The following is a 24,145-nucleotide window of genomic DNA, read 5'->3' on the forward strand; positions in this document are numbered from 1 at the left end:
TAATTATTTCAGTTATTTTAGTTATTTCTTGAAAATGACGTCATAACCAAAGTCATATGACACATGTCTGAAATTTTGTACAAAGAAAAAAAGACCATACAAATATAAGAAGTAACAAGAATTCCATAAATGGCTATGGGATGAACCCGAATTAAGTGCATCAAAAGGTTCCTTAAACTTTGACCTTGACCACTGTGAAAAATAAACAGCCAAATTCCCCCCAATTTAACTTATTTTTAATTCTTTACACAATTTCACACTTCATATAGATACAAACTAAAAGTCAAAAAGCTTTGTGCAAGTTGAGTTTTCCAATATGGAGCAATGCTCAGTTAATTTAGTGGGGGGGGGGGGCTGAATGGACCCAGGGCCTACACCAGCAGTAATATATAAGGGAGCGAAGATCATAATACTTCCCATTTGCAAGGTATAGGTCTAGTGGCCTACTGTACAACCCATTTTGTTATATTTTTGATGCAGATATATTTCCTCAAGGTGTTTTTGCCTTCTTGCTGAAGTGAAACGTTAAGACAATGTAATTCAGAATGCAAAATAAAATAATCGATTAAAAGCAAAATTTCTAATAATAAAATATGAAAAGCATAGAAGATCATCAGCCAGTCGTTGCGATGTGACGTGTTGACAGTCCTAAAATTTTCTGGCAAGCATTCAGATTTTCCGTCAAACAGCCTTGTAGGGGGGCGATGCGTCCTCCATTGCTCTCATCATCGGCGCTGAATGGGCCCCCCCAGTCTTGATAGGGTTAAGGGGAAATGATTATTTAAATCGCCGATGGCCATAATATCTTTAATCATGGAGGCTCGTAATATTAGGTGAGCTAAGCTTGGCAATAATCCCATGAAATATTTAGTTAGGGAACAGAGTAACGAACTTGACCAAATTCTGCCTTTTGCAGACGATAAGCGGCATTTTAAGACGATGTCGGAAAAAATTTGTTTTGTAAAGGTACCTAATCCGGCATGCAAGTACCTTGAATAAAAAAATTCTACTCAACATTTTCAGTAGTTTTCACTTTCAGTGGGTCATTTTGCTTTAGGCCGAAGTTGATGGCAAAGTAAAAATCAGCGTCGCCGTTCAGAATGTCAATTGAGCCAGTCATGAAAAAAATTTATTTGAATTCTTTATCGCGGAAGGGAGTTGTAATAACAACCACGTAGCTGTAGATGTCGGCCAGGGTGGGCAAATTCGAGCCAGAACCGTAAATGAGGGAGGCAGGCTTAAAACAAAAGAGCAGATATAACAAACATATATATTTAGACTAAATCAAGCTCACGGAATTATAATTATGCCAGCTTTTGAAAAGGTGTAGCCAGGGGGGCAAGTTGTTGTCAAAATTTTCATTTGGGGGGCATAGCCGGTCGTCCCCCCTGCAGCTACGTGGAATTTTAGAACTCGCTTTCCAAAAACACACATTTTGTTTTTATTAATAAGCTTCAGCAGGTGTGACCCCCGTCAATGAGAGCATTTTGGTTTTTTCCTCAAAGTCATGCCAAGCCTTTGTCAACTGACAATAATGCAAAACCAAACCCAGAGTCGCGAATTTTATCTTTGTGATCAAAATTTTGCCTCGTCTTTCATGATTTATTTGTTTTTGTAGGAAATCTATAGATTGCGAAGCGAGTTACTGAAGTCTTAACTATTGAAATGCCCTCAGCTGTACACAATGTCAGTTCAGAGTGTTTACATGAATTATTATTCTAAGAAACTCCGTTTGAAGTTGCCAAAAACTTTATGAAAGTGAAAGAAATTTCGACATAAATGAAACAGGCCGATAAAATGAGGCAACAAATAAGAACCTGGGAGATTTTGAGCTAAAATTACTTGACACGAAATTTAACTTTGATAATAAATTGTACTTAATGCGCCCCAGGAGATGTTTGAATGGGAAACGCACGCATTTGATGGCGGATGGAGGCGTCCTATTACAAGATTAACATATTTTGTATTGATATTTCCCTTTTGTTTTGTTACTCATTGACATGCTTCTTTTAGGTTTGTTGATCGACGCCACAGCACCGGTTGAGTGCTTGCCGTTATCTTCTTTTCACGGGGGTAAATCGCATGTATACATACATGACAGGTAAGGAATCTATTTTTCAACCAAAAAATGAATACAAATTTCGACGAAATTGTTCATGAAATAATTGCTCGATTCATAGGCCGTTAATGATCTTAGGTGGATTACAGAGACAAATGCAGCATTTTTTGAATTAGATCTAGTTAAACTTTCCAAGCGAAATCATCAGTTCCGTTCCTTACGAAAATTGCCGTTATTCAATATGTCACGTGATTAAACATTCTATAATTGCTAGTTGTACGGGGGTAAGTAAACTTTATACGGTTTCAGATATCATTTGGTTGTTTCTCGCAAGACATAGACGGATGCCATTATTCTTTCATTTTTAAATGAATGTTCTATGAACTAGCTGAGTTTGTTCTGCTTGGCTTTATTTACAATTTGCCGATAAATACTGTGTTTAATGGAATATTTGACCCATAAATGTAGTCACGTGATTGATGTAATCTGGCGGATGGCTTCGGTGTTGAAATCGGTTTGAAAACTGTTGATCAGTGATACAGATTCTCAAACGTTGGAATGCGTCTTAAAAATTGTTGATCTGCGCATTAAAAGCCTTCAAATATGGATTGTTCAGTCGTCGAGGTAAATTTTCAAAGCTTGTCTATATTTTTAAAGAATTTTTACTCATAGAAGTAATTTCATTTAAAATATGCATGATATAAAGCACTATACAATTTAAGCGTTGTGTTATTTATATATTCTAGTAGCAGAAGTATTGCACTGAAACTAATTCCTATTCTTTTTTCTTTGAGAACCTGCGTTATTTTCCCATCACTAACACGTACAGTTTTCGTGATTTTGAAAAATATTGCTGATTTATAATGACCATTGTTCATGAAGGAAATCAATTCACTCGCACATACGCACAACAATATATCGTATTGTGTTATCACCTTCGAAAGCGAAAATATCTGTTTAAAATCGACAAAAATATTTTTCAGTTTCGTGTTGATTCTACAAATTCTGTTCTTGTATTTTATTCCCAAACCTAGTTGTTTTAATAGTGCGTGCTCTATTTGTCAAAGTATTGTCAACTCCGAGCCTAATTAAACATGCATGTGTATTATTGTGTGAAACACAGCCAGCATTGCAAAACTTTTTCATCCTAGCTCAAACGTATATAAATAAATTCAAGTAAATTCCTGTTTTCGTTTTCAAAGTTGACTCTGCTATTAAAAATACAATCACAAACACCACTGATAAAAATATTTATATTTTATATTTCAGTTTGTAGGGAAAGAACTTGGACAGCATGGGTCAAACATTTATTTTAAAGAATTTTCTGTGATTGTTGATGGTGTGAGGAGAAGCTATAAGCTTGGAGAATTTTATTTCATGAGGAAAGACCCGCAACAGCCAATATGCATTGCTGAATTTCAACTAATTTGGGTGAATTTGAAAGATGGCAGAAAATTAGCAGCTGCGAAATTATATTTTAGACCAGAAGACACAAATTCGGGAAGACTTTGTGAGCATGGCGAGGTATGGTTAAATTGCTTTTCGCTTTTAAAAACAAATTTCCTATTGTAGCCTCAGAAAAGGGCTCAATTGAAATACCAGACCAATGCAACAAGATAACCGGGGGGTAGTGCCTTAGTTTTGGAAGACAAAGGATAGTTTGGAAAACCACAAATTTCACGAATGCGTAACTTAACCAATTTTACGAATTTCTAGCCAAAATATGGATAAAATCCCCGAAAAGAATGATTCGTGTTTGAGTAGAATGCTTGTATCCTTTTAAAATATTTTTTAACATTTGTTTTGGTATTTATTTTATCTCTATATGATTTTTTATATTTAGACTTGTATGCCAACTCCACGATTAAAATTCGGTTTACATTTTTCGATATAATACCGTAAACATAAAGAAGATTAGAGTTCTTGTTTAACTTAATTTGGTTTAATCGCGTCCTATGGTTTGTTTCATTTTTGTTGATGTATAACTGCGGGAAACATCTTCGGACTGACAGGTTCCCCTGCGTTCATTCATTCAGCTAAATTTGTTTTCCTTTTAGTTTTCTGTGACTTAAATAAGATATAAAAAGGAGCAAGTAAAAAAATTATCGATACGCAGTTAGAAAGCAGTATTCGCTCTGGTTTTATAGCTATTTGTCGGCCGAACTAAGGCCGTGATTCAATATACCTTTCACTTCTGCGAGAATTTGACACCTTCAGATCGCGCTCCGTAAATCTTATAGAAAGCATATGACTTAATTTAGTGGTTCAAACCTGATAACCAGAGATTAGTAATTTTTATCGCTCGTAAGATTATGTGAATAAAATTTGAAATGGGCTTTGTTATCAGATTTTATCCGAATTTTAGCGCTTCCGAAGATCGAAATTATTTGATTCGTGGCGGATGTTGGCTTCAGGTTTTCTCCAGCGGGCGAGGAATCTTTGTAATTTATTTGTCCTATTTAGATTATCTACGCCCAGTTCGCCGTTTCGCTGAGATTTTAATACTCCATATTGGCTGAACAGCATAACCGACTTTTTAGTATACGATTTGCTTCAGAAGTCTTAATTTTTTACTTGTTTATACACAACAGGTTGCATCAGAGTATAATTTGTCAGTGAAATTATTTTTGATAACTTCATGTGGTTGGGTGAATTTTATTCCTTTGTGTACAGGATTTATTTGCATTTGAATATGATAACATGCTGACTTCACCCGTTAACACATGGCGTCAAAAACGACAATAAATTGCTTATTTATTGTTTGGACACATTGCCCCTTGGACAAACTAGATGAAACTGCCCTCTCCTACTCCATTAAAATATCCTGTTAGAAAAACTGATCGTACAGACAACCCAAGCAGAGTTATTTTATAATGACAAAGAATGTTTCAAATAATGTTTCTCGGGAGGATCGATTCTGTATGTCGTCTAAATTCGATGAAAAATTTTGTGATTTGTTAAAAGTATTCTTTGTGATTTGTTAAAAGGGCGTTTTCTTACAGTAAAAAAGCCTGGCCTATACGTTTTTGCATTGCCCCCTCCCCCACAGCCTTCTGATTTGCGCCGAAATGAAATAGGAATAAAGGCTTTCTTTCTTTTAAACAAAGATCTTGCATTGAGAACAAAAAATTCTGTTGACGAAATTCTTGATGGATTTATTTTCGGTGAAAAAATTTCAGGCCTATTTTAATTTTCGGTGTAAATTTCAGTGTGAAGTTGAAATATTTCGGTGGTGAGGAGAATTTCTGGTCAATGAAGAAATGCAAATTTTATGTTATTTTTTTCTTTCTTCAATGTAAAATCTCCAGGAATGCAATCATAAAAGTTACAAACATAAAAAAATTCAATGTCACTTCAATAAACTGAACTGAAGAGTGGGCAATATCATTAACCCTAATGAAAGGAAGTTTTTTATGTCATTTTAATAACCCATTGAGTAAAATTAATTGGGCGTTTAGGCCTACAGCTCGCAATACCATCGAAACTTGAGACGTCCAAGTTCAAACCACTGGAACATTAAAATGAAATAATTGAGGGAATTAAAATTAGCACGTAGAAGCATTGGTTCGGCCGATTGAAAACTCAAATTTCTTTGGATGAAGAGGGTGAAATAGACGTATAATTATACCAAGATAAAATAAGTTCTTTTTTTATCTTGGTAATACTGAAAAACAATGCTGGTAGCTAAAAAGTATCTGCAAAAACGTTCCCTATGTACTTCAGTCGTGTTTTGTTGTTTCAGGTTTCAGACATCTGGAAATCCTGTACATGCTCTTGCATCTTTGAAACATCAATGCAAACCTTTTTTGTAATTTTCTATGTAGCACATCAGTGTACAATGAAAATCTAGAGATTTTTCCAGCCTTTGAAAATTTTGGCAAGAAAAATTATTTTCCTGAATCCTCTCGCTGAATCCTCTCGCTCGCTAATCCTGAATAAAGTTATTGTATGGACCTGTTAACATCGCTCTTCGGATATCCGAGACAGCACAAAAAGCAGGTTGTTCTTCGTTGACTATTAACTTTATGTTATTCTTTTGTTGAAAATATTTAAAAAACTAAAAGATATAGTGAACATATCATCCTATACATAAAGCTAAATCAAATCAAAATTTGGCCAGGAAAACCAGGGGATGTAAAGCTTGGAGGGGTGTCATTTATCAATGCTGAAAAACAGTATTTTTGCTTTATTATTCTTTTCATAGCACGGCACCCCTCAGAAAAAGTTGAAGGTGTTCTGAGACTGTTGATCTGGATATTATCATCTGATGATCAGCTGATTTGTTGAGATATTTCATTCTATAAATTTCCTCTTTCTAGCCTTTGTTTGCTGTTTATTGGAGTGGTTAAAGGGTGAAAATGTTAAAGCGTTTTCGCGTTGCTGTTTGCCGGGAAATATCAGTTAAACCCTCGGGTTGTCGGTACTCGGATTGGGATAGCGTTTTACGAAAGCCATTATTATAGGTTAATTAAATCATGCTTGGATTAAAAAAATTCGCCAGGGAAATGCTTCAGGAGATTACGCGATAAAATTTACTCGCTGGAAATATCGCTGTATTTCTTCGCAGCGAATTTCTGTTGCGACCAAATTTCAAAATGCGACTTTGGCAACCGTATACGATGCATGGGCAACCCCCTGGTTCCGAGTTGCTAATCGTTCAATTAAGTTGCATGTTTTTATTGGATTTGCTTTCAGGGGGTCGTGTAGCGGATTGCTTAGTGCGTGCTTCTCGTGTGAAACCCTCCATCGAGACAAGCCGAAACAATCCTGTATGTGATTAAATCGTGTTTCGTGAGTTGTCAACTACAATGCCCTTTATTTAACATGCTATGTGAGAACTTAGAGGTGCTAGCTATGCACTTGGGATTAAATGCACGTGTATTTCTTGTGTTCCTGTTCTAAAAGCCGCTCACAGTCCACAATAAGTTTCGTTTGCAATGTTTCCAGGAGTTACAAACATAATTGTTCAATGGCGAACTTTCATCGATTTATCTCTGCTGAAATTTTCGAGTGATTTTGATTTGACGCTAAAACTTTTATCGCAAATAATTGTGATTTTATGGTTTTTTATGACTTCACCCTGACTCTATGATTTGGTTGCTTGGTTGTGAAATATTGTCAAAGTCATTTTCCTATAATTTTATTCTAAGGATATTTTTATTAAAAAATCATGGTAGCAGGTGACGTGTTGATTATGATGGTCCCAGATCGTTGCACTTAGCACAGTTCAGTAATACAAAATGACAGTAGCCACGACACAATAAATATGAACTCTTTTTTATAAAAATGCCATAAATTTTTCCCAGCCTCGATATTCTTGATGAATTTTCATTTCGAGTCCGCATATATTATTCCTATGTATAAATAAATATAAGTATTCCTATTTTTTCAAATCTGATAAGGTTTCAGGGGAACATCGCCCAGCCTAGAATAGAAACCACTATTTTTGAAAAATGAGATATGTCAGTCATGTGAGTCGCTGTTGTGAACATTCCAAAACACTCAATTGCTGAAAAATGAGACAATAATGTGATCTGAGGCTGAGCAATATTCTTATAATATTTATTGAAATCGAACGATTCTGAGCCCGAATATTCTTATGAATAATATTCTTGTAAAAATGAGTGTATATTTGTTAAGAATCGCCAAATTACTGGTATTCTGCCGAAATTACTGTAATTTAACAAACAGGAATGAAAGCTACAATGATATTTTTTATCAGATTAAATTTTAATCTTCAACGTCTGTGGCCTTTATTTCAATTTTGGCAAGCAAGAGTTCTTGTTTTCCTATTCTGAGCCAAGAGAAGATCTTTCAATTATGAACAAAATAAAGAAAAATTGTCAGATAGTATTTAATATCCAAGGGCCAATTCACTGTAATGTTTCCACCATGCAAATGTGTAGATTCAGTGGTTTCTGGTAGGTTTTCTGAAATTCTGACGCTTCCTGCTATTCGAATGAACAGCTTTTCCTTGTACCAATGATAAATATTGCATTTCTTCAACCAAAATTTCACCACCATCTGCTAACTTACGGCCAATATTCGTGCAAACTTCACACAATGTTGATTTGACACTCAAATTAAACGAATAAAGTCACTTTTCTCATCCAACTTTCTCTGTATAAGGAGCTAATTGTCTACGCGCTTATCAAAAGAATTATTTTCATAATTTCTTATGAATTATTCAAAGCTTAATAACTGGTTGGGTTGATTAATGTGTTTATGAAAAGGTGAAATGATCTTCCTTTTGCTAAATTTATGTGTGCTGAGATTTACATCTTCAAATTTAGCTAATTCTGCACACCAATAATTTAATGTTTCCGCGCACATGCGAGAATAGGAATATTGAGGATATTTCGTGTTTGAACAGCCAAGAATTGTTGAACTGCAGTTTTGCAATCCAGATTTGTTGCTAAGGTGCTCCACCGTTCAATGAATCTATCTCAGTTTCGAGCAGATAGCACATCAAAAGAGTATTGATTAATATTTAGAATATTGTTTTAACTTTTTCTGTTATTTAGATATACAAGATAACATATTGCCACTGCGTTGAAAAGTAAGTAACCCCGAAGTCGCAATGACGTCATTGGCACGGCCATTTGATAATGGTTTCTCATTAGTAGCAGAGTTCAAACATCGTTTCATTACAACTTTAAAACATCAATAGATAAATTTTCTCTTACTTGCAATGGTTGTTTTTAGCCCTTTTATACGTTGTGGCTGGTTGGTTTATAATTGCCGGACGTGCAAATATTTTTGGTACATGAATTACCTCTAAAACCGTAATTTAGCCACATTTTGCTAGCAAAATATATTTTAATGCGAGTTTTCTGAGTAATAAGTAATGGAAAGTTTATGCCAAGCATCGATTTTGATATGTTTCGGATGTTATTTTTGCAAAGTTTTAAGCTTGACGTCATCCTCATTTTGTGCTTTCGAAGATTAGCATTGTCTCGAAACTATCCGTTTTACCCCGGCAGACCCTACCAATGATTTTCACCTTTCACAATCATATATCCGACTTTGAAAGAAATCCAATTTTCAAAGTGTTCTTGTAGATTTTTATAACGAAATTTCATGTTCTGTATTCAAATCTTTAGGGCCTTGTTTTTATTCCGAAGGCGCTCAAGGTTAAATCAGTACAGTTTTATTTCATTCTTGCGAGACTTTTTGATTGTGTTGTTATCTCTTATATCGGGCAAGCCAATCCTTGATAAGCTTTGCTACGTACATGACTACAATTTCAAAAAAAAATTTGTCTGAAAAGAAACACGAAAAGAGAGAACGAGTACAGAAGTTGACGATTCGAGTGTTGTGAACCTCGTTGCCTAAATTTTAACTGGACCAGTTTCTATTGTTCATGGGCCTAAAGAAATATAAAAACAAACAGTTGCAACAAAATTTGTCTAGAATTTTAAAATGACAATACACCATCGGTATAGATTATGCAGTAAGACAAACGTTTTCCTTGGGCAGGCTATATACTCAGTTTATGTTCGGTTTCGTGGGCAAGTATTTTCTGGCTGCATACTCAAGTTTTTTTAATGTGAGTTCAGCAAAGCGCTTATTTCGTATTTGATTGGATTTTATTACCACCCTTGGTGTCAGGTATCATGGTGGGTTAAGACTAACCGACAAGAAAGCTGGTTGTGTACAATCTTGTTTTGTCCAATCACCACGAAATATTCATTTTTATATGTTAAATACAGCTCTAACAAAGTCTTTGTCATTTTATGTCCTATTATTTGTAAAACTAAAATATTAATGATGCTCAAAATTTCAATAACTTCATAAAATTATGAAATAACAATTAGAAGTTGAATTACATTAGATTTAATTATTAATTTGTGTTACAATAAAAGACCATGTAAAGATATAACATTTTAAAATTATTGCATTATTTTTGAAACAGATGTTCATAGAACATAAGATGTTGCAATTACTATTCAAAACATTTTATTCTTCTTTGTTCTCGAAATGAGACTCGCCATGACCTAACGAACGATTTTACTTTCTAGCTTTTTAGAATTAACCGGGATATACATCGCAAATGAAGCTTTCTTGGTTGGGTCATCCTTTTTAAGGCTACTATAAACAATAGCAAATACCATGGCAACAATTATAAACCAATTCAATTTAAGAAATCATTTTGTAATTAAGACCCGGTTTATGCTTTTGAATCCGCATGTTTAATAAAAAAATATTCAATTTATGACAGAAATTCGCCTTTTAATTTAGGCAGTTGTTCAGGGGTTGCAAAAAGCAGGTGCTGCAGCCCCCCATTTATCTAAGGCATTTTCAGTCACAACACCCTTCTTTAGGAAGTAGGGGCTCATTCCTGACGAAATGTGACCCAAAGTATCAAAGGACGCGTTTTTCGCTGAGTAGTCATATTTTTAATGATATATGTGTAGATTAAATTGAGATTGGGTAAATACTGTATTCTGATCTTATGGCCATATTGGGTAGCAGAAGAATTCGAAAGATGTTGTGATCATGTGCATGTTTTGCTTCCCCATCTTCATTTTAAGGAATTTTTCTATCTTTCCAAGCTGGTTTACTCAGATTTATAAGCATTTCAGGCTTCACTGACTGCATGTCAATAAATCTGAAAGAGTTCTCCATGTATTGAATGCGAAATCTGTTTTGTTTCCAAGCTTAAGCATAATCCTTCTGACACAATGTTCAGCTGTTCTTGAAACCATTAATACACCTAAAGCGAATATCTCACATGATGACATATATCAGTTTTGCCAAGGCCGATTTGATTTCAATGCTGTTTCGAATAGGTCAAATATTTTCAGATTTAGCCCGAGAAAACCATTCGCGGCGAGAAAGCAGTGGCTTTGCAGTGTCGTCTCAGTTGTCAGCCAAACCACTTATCCTTGTTGTGGGTTACAAGAGCTGGAAAACAATCATGCACATTGCCGGGAAAACTTCTAACATTTTTGCCTATATTCATTTTTTAAAAGTATTCTAGCAACCAATTCAGTTGTAATAGTAGTGAGTGCACTCATCAAGCTTTTCTTTGCCTGAAATTTCGCCTTCAATTCACAATTATCCGTAAAAATGTTGCAATCAGTGCTTTTTCTTAAAATTCGCTGGCAGATTGAAAATTAGTGGATGAACTCTTTTTAATGGAGGTCTAAGCAACAATACAACAACGTAGTTTAACAACATTCAATGTCACTAGGGCTTTTTTCGGTGACGTCATTGCGCATGCGCAAGACACCGTGACTCTGCAAGCGTCAAAAGTCGCGTATAAGTAAAAAATCCCTTAGATGATAAAAAGTTAACAAATTACAGTACTGATCACTTTCAACCTTGAGTAACTGGTTTAAAATGATTCTGTTATAGATGGGATGGGTGTGATTCTAGACGGTAAGGTAAGACGATAGTGAAGAACTCAATACGGCTGATTAGGTGTTCTGTAGTATGTTATTTTACATTAAGTTGCTATGTTTCTGAAGAAGTAGCTTTCAGGCCTTGACATTAAAGAAAGCTTTAAGAAACAGAATGTTTTAGAACTGAGTGCTTTTCTTGAGCCTTGTTAAAAATGCATGTATCCTACGGAATTAGGCTTTGTCTACTTCTTGCTCAATAACATCTTTTTTCCAACACCTCCTACTTTTTTCGCAAATTTTATAGCTAATTCGCTGTCCAAAATCTTGCTATCATAAATATGTTCTTCTTGTGAACATATTGCACAACATTTATTCTAGTTGAAGCTGTGACGTGGTATAAAGAAGATACGGTTCTAAATTTGCAAAATTATCTTGTAGATAAGACATCAAAAATATATAGAGCAATATAATATTGAGATTTCATTAAATTTGCAGGATGAACTAATGGAAGCCGATCGCTTTGTGTCTGTTTATTGTGAGCAAGTTCCATCGTGGGAGTACAACAGCCGGGTTCCATTTGGTTCTTGCGCTTATGACGGCGTTAAACTGGCTAATCAGTACATAAACCAGCACAATGAGTTGTGTTCATCGGTTAATTGCTGTTGCAAAGTGACGGATAATTGTAAAACGCAAGGGGTTCGAACTCCAGTGAAAGTGTTGAGTTTTCCAGCATATTGCAGATACAGGGCGTCAATGAAGCTTTTGGCTACTGGCTGCAAACTGCCGAGGAACGTGATGCTTGCTAGAGGTGCAATCGAGGTCGATTGCCCAAAAACGAGGATACTCTTTAATCGCTTCAAGTTCCAACACCCCAACATTGAAAGATTTTCTTTAGCTGAAGATATTCGAAGTGAGTGTTCTTCAGTTATACCTCTCAATACTTAAAACTTAAATCCTGTTCGATTTCAGGGGTGGCATTGCCGAGACGTACGATTGTTCACCTTGAAAGCTGGTTATAAATAATTAGCTCCAACAACTTTGAAAGTTCACTGATACTGGTACTGTATTACTCTGAACAACTTATGGTCGTTAAAAATAAAAAAGGTACTATTCTGGGAAAGCCTTTTGAAAGAACTGTTCCCTACAGTTAATAGCTAAATAATGACACCCTCAAAATCTGTTTTTTTTAAATTATTTTCTGATTATAATTTCCCTTTCAATAGAGGGGGCTTTTTTTCGAGAAGGCATTGAAAAGAAGGAGGCCTTTATCTTTACTCGAAGTCAAACAAAATTTGAAAAGAAAATCAAATTCCACCAGGGTAACCTTTAAAGACTTTTCATAGGTGCCTCGTAATCAGACCCCAGTTCACCACTCGGCTTGCCCGACAGTTTATCTGCCGTCACACACTTGCGAGAGATCCGGTTTGCGTGTCTGATACTTTCCTACTTGAATGATGTTTGTTCATCAACTCCTGTCCAGGTGCTGCAGTTTTTGTGGATCGAACACGCGGGCTGCTATTTTTACCTTCGTTCTTTCAGATATCAAATTACCAGGTTGCAAATTGAACATGACCAAAAATACTTCTCAGACATAATTTGTATATAATTCTACAATTTGTAAATTTGATCCACGCATAACTAAAGGATATTGTAGTACCGGCTGTATTTTATGAATTTTTTTCAAAATAAAGGCAGGAACCCACTAATTCAAACGAAAAGCGGAATTAAGAAAAGTTTGTAGAAGGAATCTATTTTGCCAAAAAATATTAGATGTTGCCACTTGATTGATGTATGTCAGGTAGATGTTGTCACTTGATTGATATTCAAGAGTTGGTATTCAAAGGTTTATCTCACACTTGGTGTGCTCTTGGGATGAAAAACAATTCTAGTGGCTTCGAGGCTTAGAGCTGAAAGGAGACGTTGGTCTTATCCGTCCTCGATAATTTGTTGAGCCTTGCTCTTTTTTTGTAAAGAATAACAGTCGACATTGAGCACCACTCATTATTTCCTAAGATTTTTATTAATCTTAATGTCTTTAAAGTTCAATATCACTTTTCCATTACTTTGGTGCTGGGAAAAAAGGATTTGCTGTATATTATAATTTTTTACGGAAGGTGAGAGAGCTTTGAAGTTGATTGAGAAGAATTCATGAGACTTTAAGAAGAATATATATTGCTTTCGTCTGACGTTTTATGCCAATCACAAAATTTCAGATGTTTGTTTCATTACTCACTTTTCTGTTCACAGTATTGCTTCGAGTATTAAAGTCCTTTTTTTAAAATGTCCAGTGCACGTTTATAGCAAATTTTCTAAATTAATGAGTGTAATTTAAAATTTTCTGCTCAGCAGGCAATAGTTTTGGGTACACTGACCCGGGTACATTAGGTTTATTTTAAAGCTTTCTGAATAGCCAAAAGCAGTGACGTAGCCAACGGAGGGTTCTGAGGGAGTTGATTGCCTGCAATTGTTCGCTAAAATGTTCCCTGTAAATGCGATGACGAAAATATCAGGAGGTTTAGTGTAGGTTTAGTTGGATTCTAGCAGAACTCCGCATTATTGATTATATTGTCATAAGGAATACAGTCGTTCCAATAGGCGCGGTCCTTAAAAATTCTACCGGGGCAAAATTTTGTCTACAATCAGTCCTCCCCCCCCCCCCCCAGTCGTGGAAGTTGGGAAGAAGAACAATTTACCCTTTGATTTAAACATTCTCAAGAAGGATTTGAAATCACAATATGCACGTTTGGAGAACGTCATTATTACTCCCCCAGTATTGGCGTCTTGGGCTAGGCTACTGCATGCTATGTTCGCATATTATGGTTTTTGTCGCAAAGGAAATCCTAAAGAAATTAAAGAAAATTTTCTTGCTTTTTGCTTTTGCTGGATTAGCTATAAATGAATCTCGCTCACGTAAGCAAGTATGAACGATTTTTCAATAACGCTCCCGGCAAATTTGTCAAATTTGTGAATAACTAATTTCTTTGTTGGTCTTGAGTTTTCAAAAGAGAGAGATTTAAGGTGCAGAGTTGTTTGGCACATTCGTTCAGGCGTTGGAAAAATGAGATGTTAAGGGTTTTTGATGCAATATGCAGTATAAAAGTGCATTCAATTCGTCTTAAGTAAAGCTCAAAAGCGCCCCTTATTGCACGGTAGCTTGAAATATGATAAACCATTGGCATTGCATTTATTTATTAATGATTTTAGCTATTCGCGGATTCCCAATATTTTGGCAATTGGGGAAAGGGATGGCCACTCCCTTTTGCTTTGCCGGCAGGTGGAAAACAACTGAAATGAGTAAATAGTAATCTGTAACAGGCTTCTAGTTTTTGTTAGTTTGGCATTGTTTTGTACGGTTATGTTAAACCTTGCTTTCAGTGGAGGGCCTAACTTGCCCCACAGTTTGTTTTGATAGATAGCTACTTTGCCCTCTAAACATGTCATATGACGTTAATAGTATTCTCACGTCTAGAAAGCAAAAAATGTATTCATCACAATCTTGTTTAATTGATGATTTCTATCGGAGGATTCTTGAGATAGACTTCAATTTATCAAGTATATAAGCATTTTTGTTAAAAAACTATACTCGGGACAAGTGCGGAGTTTTTTTAAATTTTTTGCTGATTGTAGTATGAAAATTTTCGTAAAATGTCACTTTTATGCCAAATGCAAAAAAGCAAATTTTTCAAAGCAAAAATAGCAAACAACAACGTAGAATAACATGGCATTGTCTATGTCAATTGAACCAGAAATAGGCTCTTTACAGGTACCTTAAAAATAATTTCCATCCTATTTTCAAATATTCATTTTCGAGCAGTTGCAGGTATTATGGTTTCCTGATTTTTTTATCTTCACAAGGTTCGGTTTCTAATAAACGGTTTCTGAAGGTACTTTTGAATTCATAACGAATAAGAAGTGAGATAAAGCATTTAAGCTGAAGATTTTTAGTATTAAGCTAACACTGTACACGAAAGTAACATGGGAGATCTACAGGTGCTCGAAATCATTTTCTAAAAGAAGTTGTATATTATTGCTCGAAAAGCTTTGTTTTTGCAAGCATTAAAGAAAAACAGACTTTATCTGTCTTATAAATGATATTCTCCAGAGATTAGAGGATCAGATTTTGCAAGTGGCTGTTATTGTTCGATTGAAAACGTTGTTACAAATCTGATAAGGAATCTTGTTTTTTTATGATATATATATGATTTTTGCTGTTCCTGCATATTTGCTGAGTTATCAGATATTTCTGATTACCAATCCTGATAAGCCGTTTTAATAAAACGGCACCAAACTGGTAAATGTTAACTATCTTCACAAAGGAAGCAACAAAGGGGTCACAGTGCCTCGGCCTCCATGGCCTGAGTTCTTTGTCATTTAGGATGATTCAGGCCCTTTCATCTTTCTCTTTCCTTGGACGAAGTTGAAAAGAAGATTTAGTCTCGAATAGACAAGAGAGCAGGGACAAAGCTGATGGGTAGGTGCCACAGCCCCTCCCCCGCCTCAACCCCACTCCATTTTTCAACACGAGGAAAGAACACGATGAAAAATATATATAATTGTGGATCGAAATAATTGGGTATTATATTTCGATCCACAACTGGGTATATATTTTTCATCGTGTTCTTGCGGACCCTTATTCTGACGTTTTATGCTCTGAGGAGTGTCAGACGAAAAAGCTTTTAGTATGTTGTAAAATGTTTGCTTTTTTCAAAGCCATTTCAAATTCTGTACCGCAAAAAAATTGTTCACGGTTTTCAATTTGTTTGGTCCATTTTTTCAGAGATGATTTCATAAGCGATAAAAATCTCTTTGTCTTGTGTTGAAAGTATGAACAAAATGTTTGAGATATTTTTATATGAGATAGGGGGAAATTGACCTTGTAAATCAGCCTACAAACAAGCCCATACACATCCCCCGGAACGGCGAGTAAATTTCTTCTCTTGTGGTCTGTGGCCTGATGGGGAACTGGTAACTAATGACAAAAGGACACGTGTCCAAGATTAGCCAGATGGATGCTGAATGGGATATTAAGAATGCAGACTCACATTGACAATCGTTTTGCGTGAAAATATTTGAATTGAAATAAGAATTTAATTCTTGATTTAGCTCACTGTATTGTTTCGCCTTCTTCTTTGATAATTTCATCCTGCAAATTATGGTTGCAAGAACTAAATATTTTGATCTTCTTTAATTGATAACTAACATGGTAAATGAATCCAAAATTTTAATTAAAATTTATGCAGGAACTTCAACTTGACATTTTGGAGATTCTGTTTTGTGAATGAAAGCATAGAAATTGGGTTCTGTATAGGAATCCGTTAATACTGACAACCGCACTGGTACAGTCAAGTCTATTAAAATACCAACGTCAGGGACTACGAATTGTTTCAGCGAGACATCGTACAGTGTGATGTAGCCCTGTCGAAATTGTTTTGCTTAGGTTCAGGGTTTTTAAGCTAGGGGTGCTTGTAAATGTCGAAACGAAGCCCGTTTCTACCTTTTGCAATTGTTTTTGGCAATTTTTTAGAGGGCCCTCTTGCTCGTATCATAGCACTACAACAATGTTTATCACATGTTTATCGCTGATTATGGAGAACACGATTACAATGTGTCCCTTCATTAAAACCACGATTAAGTACATATTGATTGTTTCCTCTATCGTCTTATCTAAATGCAGTTGTCAGAATGTTATAATGTCTTTCTTTGAGTGATCGGTTTAATCGAAAACCTTTTCTTGTTCCAGTCCCACAGTTCAAAGGACGACCCAGGAAAAGGAAGCAAAGCAAAACCAAAGCGACAAATGATGCCAAAAAGACAAGGGTAGAGAAAGAGAACTCGATACCTGAATCGAGAAATATTCTTCAAATGTCACCTAAAGAAGAATTGAAACCCGGGCGCAATCCTACGTATAGAATAATTGCTCCACCGGTTGATAGTAATCCGGACAGAAACGTCATCCATGTGAAAATAGAAAACAAAAATGATCCTGGGAATTCAAAGGGCATCAAAGAGGAGATTGAGTATAGCAAAGTAGATGAGCTGGACAACGATTTCGAACGGAGTTCCATGGAAGCTGAAAGTGCATCGCCTGATGAAGATGACGATTACAAACTTGCAATGTTTGGAGATTCAAAATTCTTTTCAGACGAAATGGCAGCAAATGAAGAGGAGATGGAGATGAGAAGGACCAGGTCTGTGAAGAGGGAAGACAGTGATGAAGCCCCTCCTTCGGAACTCGTGAAAAATGGCAAAACAGGCACAATATTAGACGAAGCTTTTTTCAGAGAAATGAAAAACGGCATAATAGCTGGCGAAGGAGTTGATAAAGAAAAGATGATAAAGGTAATGATATAACTTGTTGCCATGATGATTCTTAATCAAGTGTGTCAATGACCTTGCCTTCTTTTTCTTCCATGCTTCTCGCCATTTCTCTTCTCTTTATATCCGCCCCGCTATTCGCTATCTTCTGGATTTCTTTGTTCTCCCTTTAATAGCTGCTGCTAGGAATGTGGAAGGGGCAGGTTGCAAGCGCCCCCACAGCATCATTCTAATGGAAATATTTGTGCTTTTTCGCATTAACCTGGGAGTACACCTGATAATTGGCTTTTATCTGGTAGAGGGGTGAATTCTTTGATGTCACGCACAGGTCACCAAAATATGCATTTTAAACGTATCAGTTCATGTTAAATACATAAAGATATTAAAACTGTAGTTCAATTATATGTTCTTGAAAATATAAATTCTGTGGCTGTGATATCCTTCCTTCAAGAAAACTAAAAGATGAAATTTTTATAATTTTGTTGTCTTGCAATTCAGATATGCTTTCTTTTATTTCCTGAGCCTCAATATTTTCCTATATTGAAATTACAAGATGTCATTTTTTCGCTACGTTTATCTAAAACTATTAATCTAAATCTCTTCCCCTCCACCCCCTCCATCCCCTCCACCCCCTCCATCCCCTCCACCCCCTCCATCCCCTCCACCCCCTTCACCCCTTCTCCACCTTTTGTCATCATGTCACGTTTACCTCCTGTTCCAAAAAAGCAGCCGCGTCGCTTGATAGTGTGGAGAGTTTAAATCTAAGGTAAAATCGAGGATAATCCTAATTGGATCATTATAGAAGGGATGTCTTATCCCAGTGAGGCTTGATGTACGTCGAAGGAATGTTGTTAAAGATGTTCCTTTGTCTCTGTGGTTTCACAACAAGATTTTAGATTTTCCTACATTTTTGTGAATCCTTACAAAAGAATGTTTGGCTTTCATCTCGGCATAATGTAAACCTCATAGGCAAACAAAATAAACCATCCTTTTTTTCTTTCGTTGAAAGGAAACGTGTACCTCAAAAGGTGTTTATTTTTCTTTCTTGGTGAGAGACTAGCCCCCAGACCTATGTGTCTGGATTCCCAGTTCAAATGCTCTCAAAAAAATTTTGCTGGATTTTAGAAAATTGGGCGCAACATACACATTTTGATAAGAGGCAAAAAGCGTTCTTCACCTTTCCCTGCAAGATCGCACAGATCGTATTTTAGAAATTATTTGTGTGCAACGGCCCTTGTTTCCACCCCACCCCTAGATGCTGCGCCCCTGTGTATACTTTTGCAAACCCGCGATGGATATTTTAACGAAGCGATGATTATCAGCATTTTATTTGATAATTCACAAATTTATAATAACGATCATAAACATGGGATGATGTCCATTAAATCGCTGGCCAAGTGATTGATAGATACTCCATTGTAGTCATCCATTTCAAGAACAAAACTACCTCTAATATTGTCATTCACAAATTAATTTACTTGATGTTAATCGTTGCCTTGTTTGCTTTTCATAATTTCTTTGGAATTATGAGTCGCTATTTTAGTGCATCCCATGAAACAGCGTATACCAAAGCATATTGATTGACTCGAAAAGACTTACTATTAATTCGAATATCTCCGAGTGATTTAGCAGTTTAAATCTTGGAAATGGATTTTATTTCCCACGGTGAAAGATAATCTCGTATTGATTCCTACAAGTCGAGTCTTAAGTTATTTTTAAGTTTGTGGGGAGTGTTTGGCATGCATAAATTTCGCCTTCTGTAATTTTGTATGGCAGGACGCTGTTGTTGATAACAAATAATTTTTTTGGTTTCACGGGCTGTTAGAGAAGTGGATTCAGATCAATCACACATGACCTAATTATTAGAGGCATACCAAGCCTCCGGCGTCCGGCTGAAAAATTACATAAGCATTTGCTAAATCCCAGAGACGAGCCTCGAAATTTCTAATGCAGATACACTCATTTTTATAAGAACAACTTTTCATGAACATCAGCCTCAAAATAATTACAGATGTTTTGTATGTTTTGTATTATACCAGACGGCCTTAATACGCAACTCGTGTGCTGTGTTAACCGAATGTCCGCGTTTTTGGTCTCTAATGGAAAGGGGCTTCATTTCAGAGCCACACCCGTCACCCACAGGCATTTAAAACCGCAAAAGAAAACATTGAAATGCATCTATGGCACCACAGATCTGCCTCTTCAGGATTGGGGTCAGCTTCTTTGTGGAAAGGGGCTTCATTTCAGAGCCACACCCGTCACCCACAGGCATTTAAAACCGCAAAAGAAAACATTGAAATGCATCTATGGCACCACAGATCTGCCTCTTCAGGATTGGGGTCAGCTTCTTTGTGGAAAGGGGCTTCATTTCAGAGCCACACCCGTCACCCACAGGCATTTAAAACCGCAAAAGAAAACATTGAAATGCACCTATGGCACCACAGATCTGCCTCTTTAGGAGTGGGGTCAGCTTCTTTGTGGAAAGGGGCTTCATTTCAGAGCCACACCCGTCACCCACAGGCATTTAAAACCGCAAAAGAAAACATTGAAATGCACCTATGGCACCACAGATCTGCCTCTTCAGGATTGGGGTCAGCTTCTTTGTGGAAAGGGGCTTCATTTCAGAGCCACACCCGTCACCCACAGGCATTTAAAACCGCAAAAGAAAACATTGTAATGCACCTATGGCACAACAGATCTGCCTCTTCAGGATTGGGGTCAGCTTCTTTGACAAATACTCTAGTGTCACCAGCTGAATACCCAGTCTATATGTTTGCATTGGGAATAGGTATTTTCCATGGGCGTCAAACTGTATAAACTTTTTGATTGTTTAGCTGTACGTAGTCTTTATCCTCTGATCATAAGTCGTCCAGATTTCTTGTCCAGTTCCACGTATCACATTCCGGGATATGTATCTAGCTGACAAAACCGAACCGCGAGCGCTTGAGTGCGAATTAAAACGTAGACAGAAAATTCTATGAAAGGACTTCTGGTGACAATCTCCCTGTGTGCATACTCTCCCTGTATCAAGGCAAAATAATATGAAAGCTAAACGAATTCTTAAAAAAAATCAATCAATTTTCACAATTTTATTAGGAAGTGGGAGTCGTTCCGTAATGCGAAAGTTTCACAATGTGGAGTTATGTGGAATCATTGTTAAAGTTAAGATATCTATAATCCTCTTTTCTTGCGTCAATAAAAGTACCTTTTGACCCAGACAAGCGTTGAATATGTTTAATAACTGTAATTTCTCATCTAAGACTGAACTTTTGTTTTTTTAATTTCCTGTTTCAGTTGAAGCCTTGTGATTCAATCTTAGAACAGCCTCGTACTTTTTAATATGAATGGACCAGAGGCTGCCCCCTCCCTCCTTTATTCCTTTTGCCCTTTCGAACAAAGTTGGTGTTTTCCAATTTAGGATATGAAAAGATGAAAGCGTTTCATATTACGGCTGATTTTTACCTTCGATAAGAATAGCATCTAAACCGTCATACACAAACCAAGTTGGAAAGAAACATTACTTTTTTAACAATTGAAGATAAATAAATTTTCTACCAAAGAAAACTAAATTTAAGGATTGTATGGCTGATTTAGCTGAAAAAGACATGACGTCGTCAAGATTCAATTACGACAGCTGCTAACTACAATGGAAATGTATCTAGCGCCCAGAGTAAAAATAGCACGGCTTTTGCAATGTACGAAGAATGTGGAGGAATGGTACTTCGATATTATGAACTGGCGATGTGGACAAAACTGATGATGATAATGATTGATGATGATGAAGATGATTGATGATGATTGATGATTATGATTATGATGATGATTGATGATGATGATGATGATGACGACGATGACAATGATGACGACAACGAAGATTCCAAATGTATTAAAAGTCTGAACTTTTCTAGATGCGCTTCCAGTCTGTTTCCCAGACAACTAAGAACCTTTATGCTTTATGAGATTGCGATTCACAGACTTAAAATACCTAAAAAACGGTGGCACGAGCTATGACTCGCCAAGATTACAGAACTCATTTATTGGGGCTCTGTGAGTGGAACCTAACTGGGAATCTGTTTTTTTATTTGACGAAGGACATTTTTTGCTTGATAACATAACACGAATAATTATTCTTATTCGGTTGCTTTATCAAAATGTTTTTCGCAGATTTACACTTTCTTGATAAACAGCGGGGAATGCTATGACGCAGTAAGTTTACCAAACCCAGATCTTTGAATTCCACTATCAACCTTTGCAGAAGGAGAAATCGATGCGTGCCTAACGATCCCTAACGACCCGCGCTGACAAAACGGTTCCAGCATAATGATCTCGCGGCAGTGCAATTACTTGATTACGAAGGGGAATCTTTCGTACGTAATTGTGAGCAGCCAAACTTTTAATTTCGTAAACTTCCTAGTTGCTAGTGCAAAGATTTCCTCAACTCGGCAATTCAACTATTTGATGAAGAAATGTAGTCACAGACCCCAAGATTATTAATTGATTAATCTCGTAACTGTTGGTCTGACCTCACACGATCCAAATTTCTATTTTTTTTACGTTATTCCTGCACCAAACTATCTTATCCAAAATATTGACCCTTCCTTTATAAAAAAAGATGGGGTCTGAAAAATTTCGAATGAATTTTGGATCAACCCCAGAGAAAATTGAAAAGTCCCTGCAAGCATTTTGTGACAATTTCGCAAAGCCGGGAAATCTTCGAATAACTTTCACCGACTTTGCAAAACTTGCGAAAAACTAAACAGATTTGAAACACTTACAGTATATTTTCCACGACTCATGCATGAAAGTTAATTCTTGCAGAAACTCGTGAAATCGCATATTCCCGCACTTTCTTTTGTATCCTACATAGCAAATTGGAAATACGTCTAATTATGTTGACGCTTGACAGGATGAAAGCACCATTCTCGATTACGAGAAGTTTCTGATCTATTCTGGCTACCGTTCAACATGCACGTGCAGAACCAATTTTAACTGCCCAACGTCACGAGCAAAACTAAAGGCGATTGGTCGAATCGAAGAGGATGACCACAAAGGGGATCTCAGGCTAGCAGCCGAACCCAATTTAATAGCACGATTATAGACCTAAGTGTCGATTAGCGAACCTCAATTGCCCACTCAATCGGGAAAGTCACGATTCTCGATTGTTCGTTTGGGAAAATTGGGAAAATCCTTTGATTTTGGCATTCTATGCCTGCATTGTTTCGATTGTCTCTCGCCTTTGAATTCGGCTTCTATGTTTCCATTGTTGAACTCATCAAAATGCCGATCCATTGTTACACAATTGGCAACAATTCTACATATATATATATATATATGGATGCCCATCGAGCTGAGCAAAATCCCCCCTTCATGTACTCATTCTTCGTACATAAAAACCCTTCCAAATGACAGATTCATTTCTCATATCTGTACCGTATTATTTTGTACTGACTCTATTTTTAAGCTTTTTTTTTAATTTCCCAGGACAAACTTAGTCATGTTTTGCATTTTATGTTTCTAGATATTAGTGGATGCCTGTAAAGATCAAGAGAATTTCAAACGTGAACTGTTCGTATTTATGAAGCAAAGAGGAACTCCCATAGTATACGTGCCAAAAGTTGGATACACGAGAGGTGAGTAATCAGCTGCCATTAAAGCCTTATAAAACAACATTCTTGTGGCTACCGGGAATTTTTTAGAATTATGCGATTTGTTTCCTTGAGGAATTTTTAGAATTATGCGATTTGTTTCCTTGAGGAATTTTTAGAATTATGCGATTTGTTTCCTTGAGGCTGTCGATCGTTTCAGCGATACCTTACTATTGGAAGGAAAAACTGCCTTGGTGAGCACAACCAAAGATATTCTACAACGGCTGCACGCGAGAAATCTTTCAAAGTGTTTCATGCCGTTCCCATGACCAACCGCCCACCCACCTCCCCCACCCCCTCCCCCCTCCTCCCCCACCTTTTCTAGTTCAAATTTTATGGATCATGGGAACAAGTGCTCGTTTCGACTAACTGGTCGAACCATCTATGGTCGAACTAACTGGTTCTGCTTTATGTTTCGTTCTTGTGTTTCTAAACAGTAACTCTTTAGAACTCGTTTTCTAAGCCGCCATCAAGAAGCTTTCAGTTTTTAATAAAATGTGATTAATAAGTCCTGCCATTACAGGACATCTCACTGATTGATTTAACAAAAAATTTCGGTGACATCATGCATAGCTTTAAGTTACCATTTCCGATCGACAAACCTGTATCAGTTTCTCATTTTCGAGTTCCAAAGGGCGCTGGCCGATTACATAATAAAATGCGTTGATAAAACATGTCGAATCAAGTAAATCCCGCGCATGCTGAGCATTCCATTCTATTTGAGAAGTCGTCGTTGCTTTCAGGGTTTTTGCTAGATTAAGTGCAGAAGTTCGTATTTT

The 24,145-nt window shown here is 36.5% G+C and overlaps 1 protein-coding gene across 1 annotated transcript in view; it reads left to right on the plus strand.

Annotated features, from left to right (window-relative positions):
• Positions 1-1,587: 1,587 nt before the first annotated feature.
• Positions 1,588-24,145, plus strand: part of LOC135685682 (uncharacterized) — a 32,905-nt gene continuing 10,347 nt past the window's right edge. The window contains exons 1-5 of the mRNA XM_065201684.2: positions 1,588-2,683; positions 3,329-3,583; positions 11,902-12,316; positions 17,147-17,745; positions 23,240-23,351. Coding sequence (XP_065057756.2) covers positions 2,663-2,683; positions 3,329-3,583; positions 11,902-12,316; positions 17,147-17,745; positions 23,240-23,351 — 1,402 coding nt within the window. The 5' untranslated portion in view covers positions 1,588-2,662. The remainder of the gene's footprint in view (positions 2,684-3,328; positions 3,584-11,901; positions 12,317-17,146; positions 17,746-23,239; positions 23,352-24,145) is intronic.

Source organism: Rhopilema esculentum, chromosome 15 (genome assembly GCF_057945365.1).
Source record: "Rhopilema esculentum isolate cy_ngs chromosome 15, ASM5794536v1, whole genome shotgun sequence".
Taxonomy (NCBI): Eukaryota; Metazoa; Cnidaria; class Scyphozoa; order Rhizostomeae; family Rhizostomatidae; genus Rhopilema; species Rhopilema esculentum.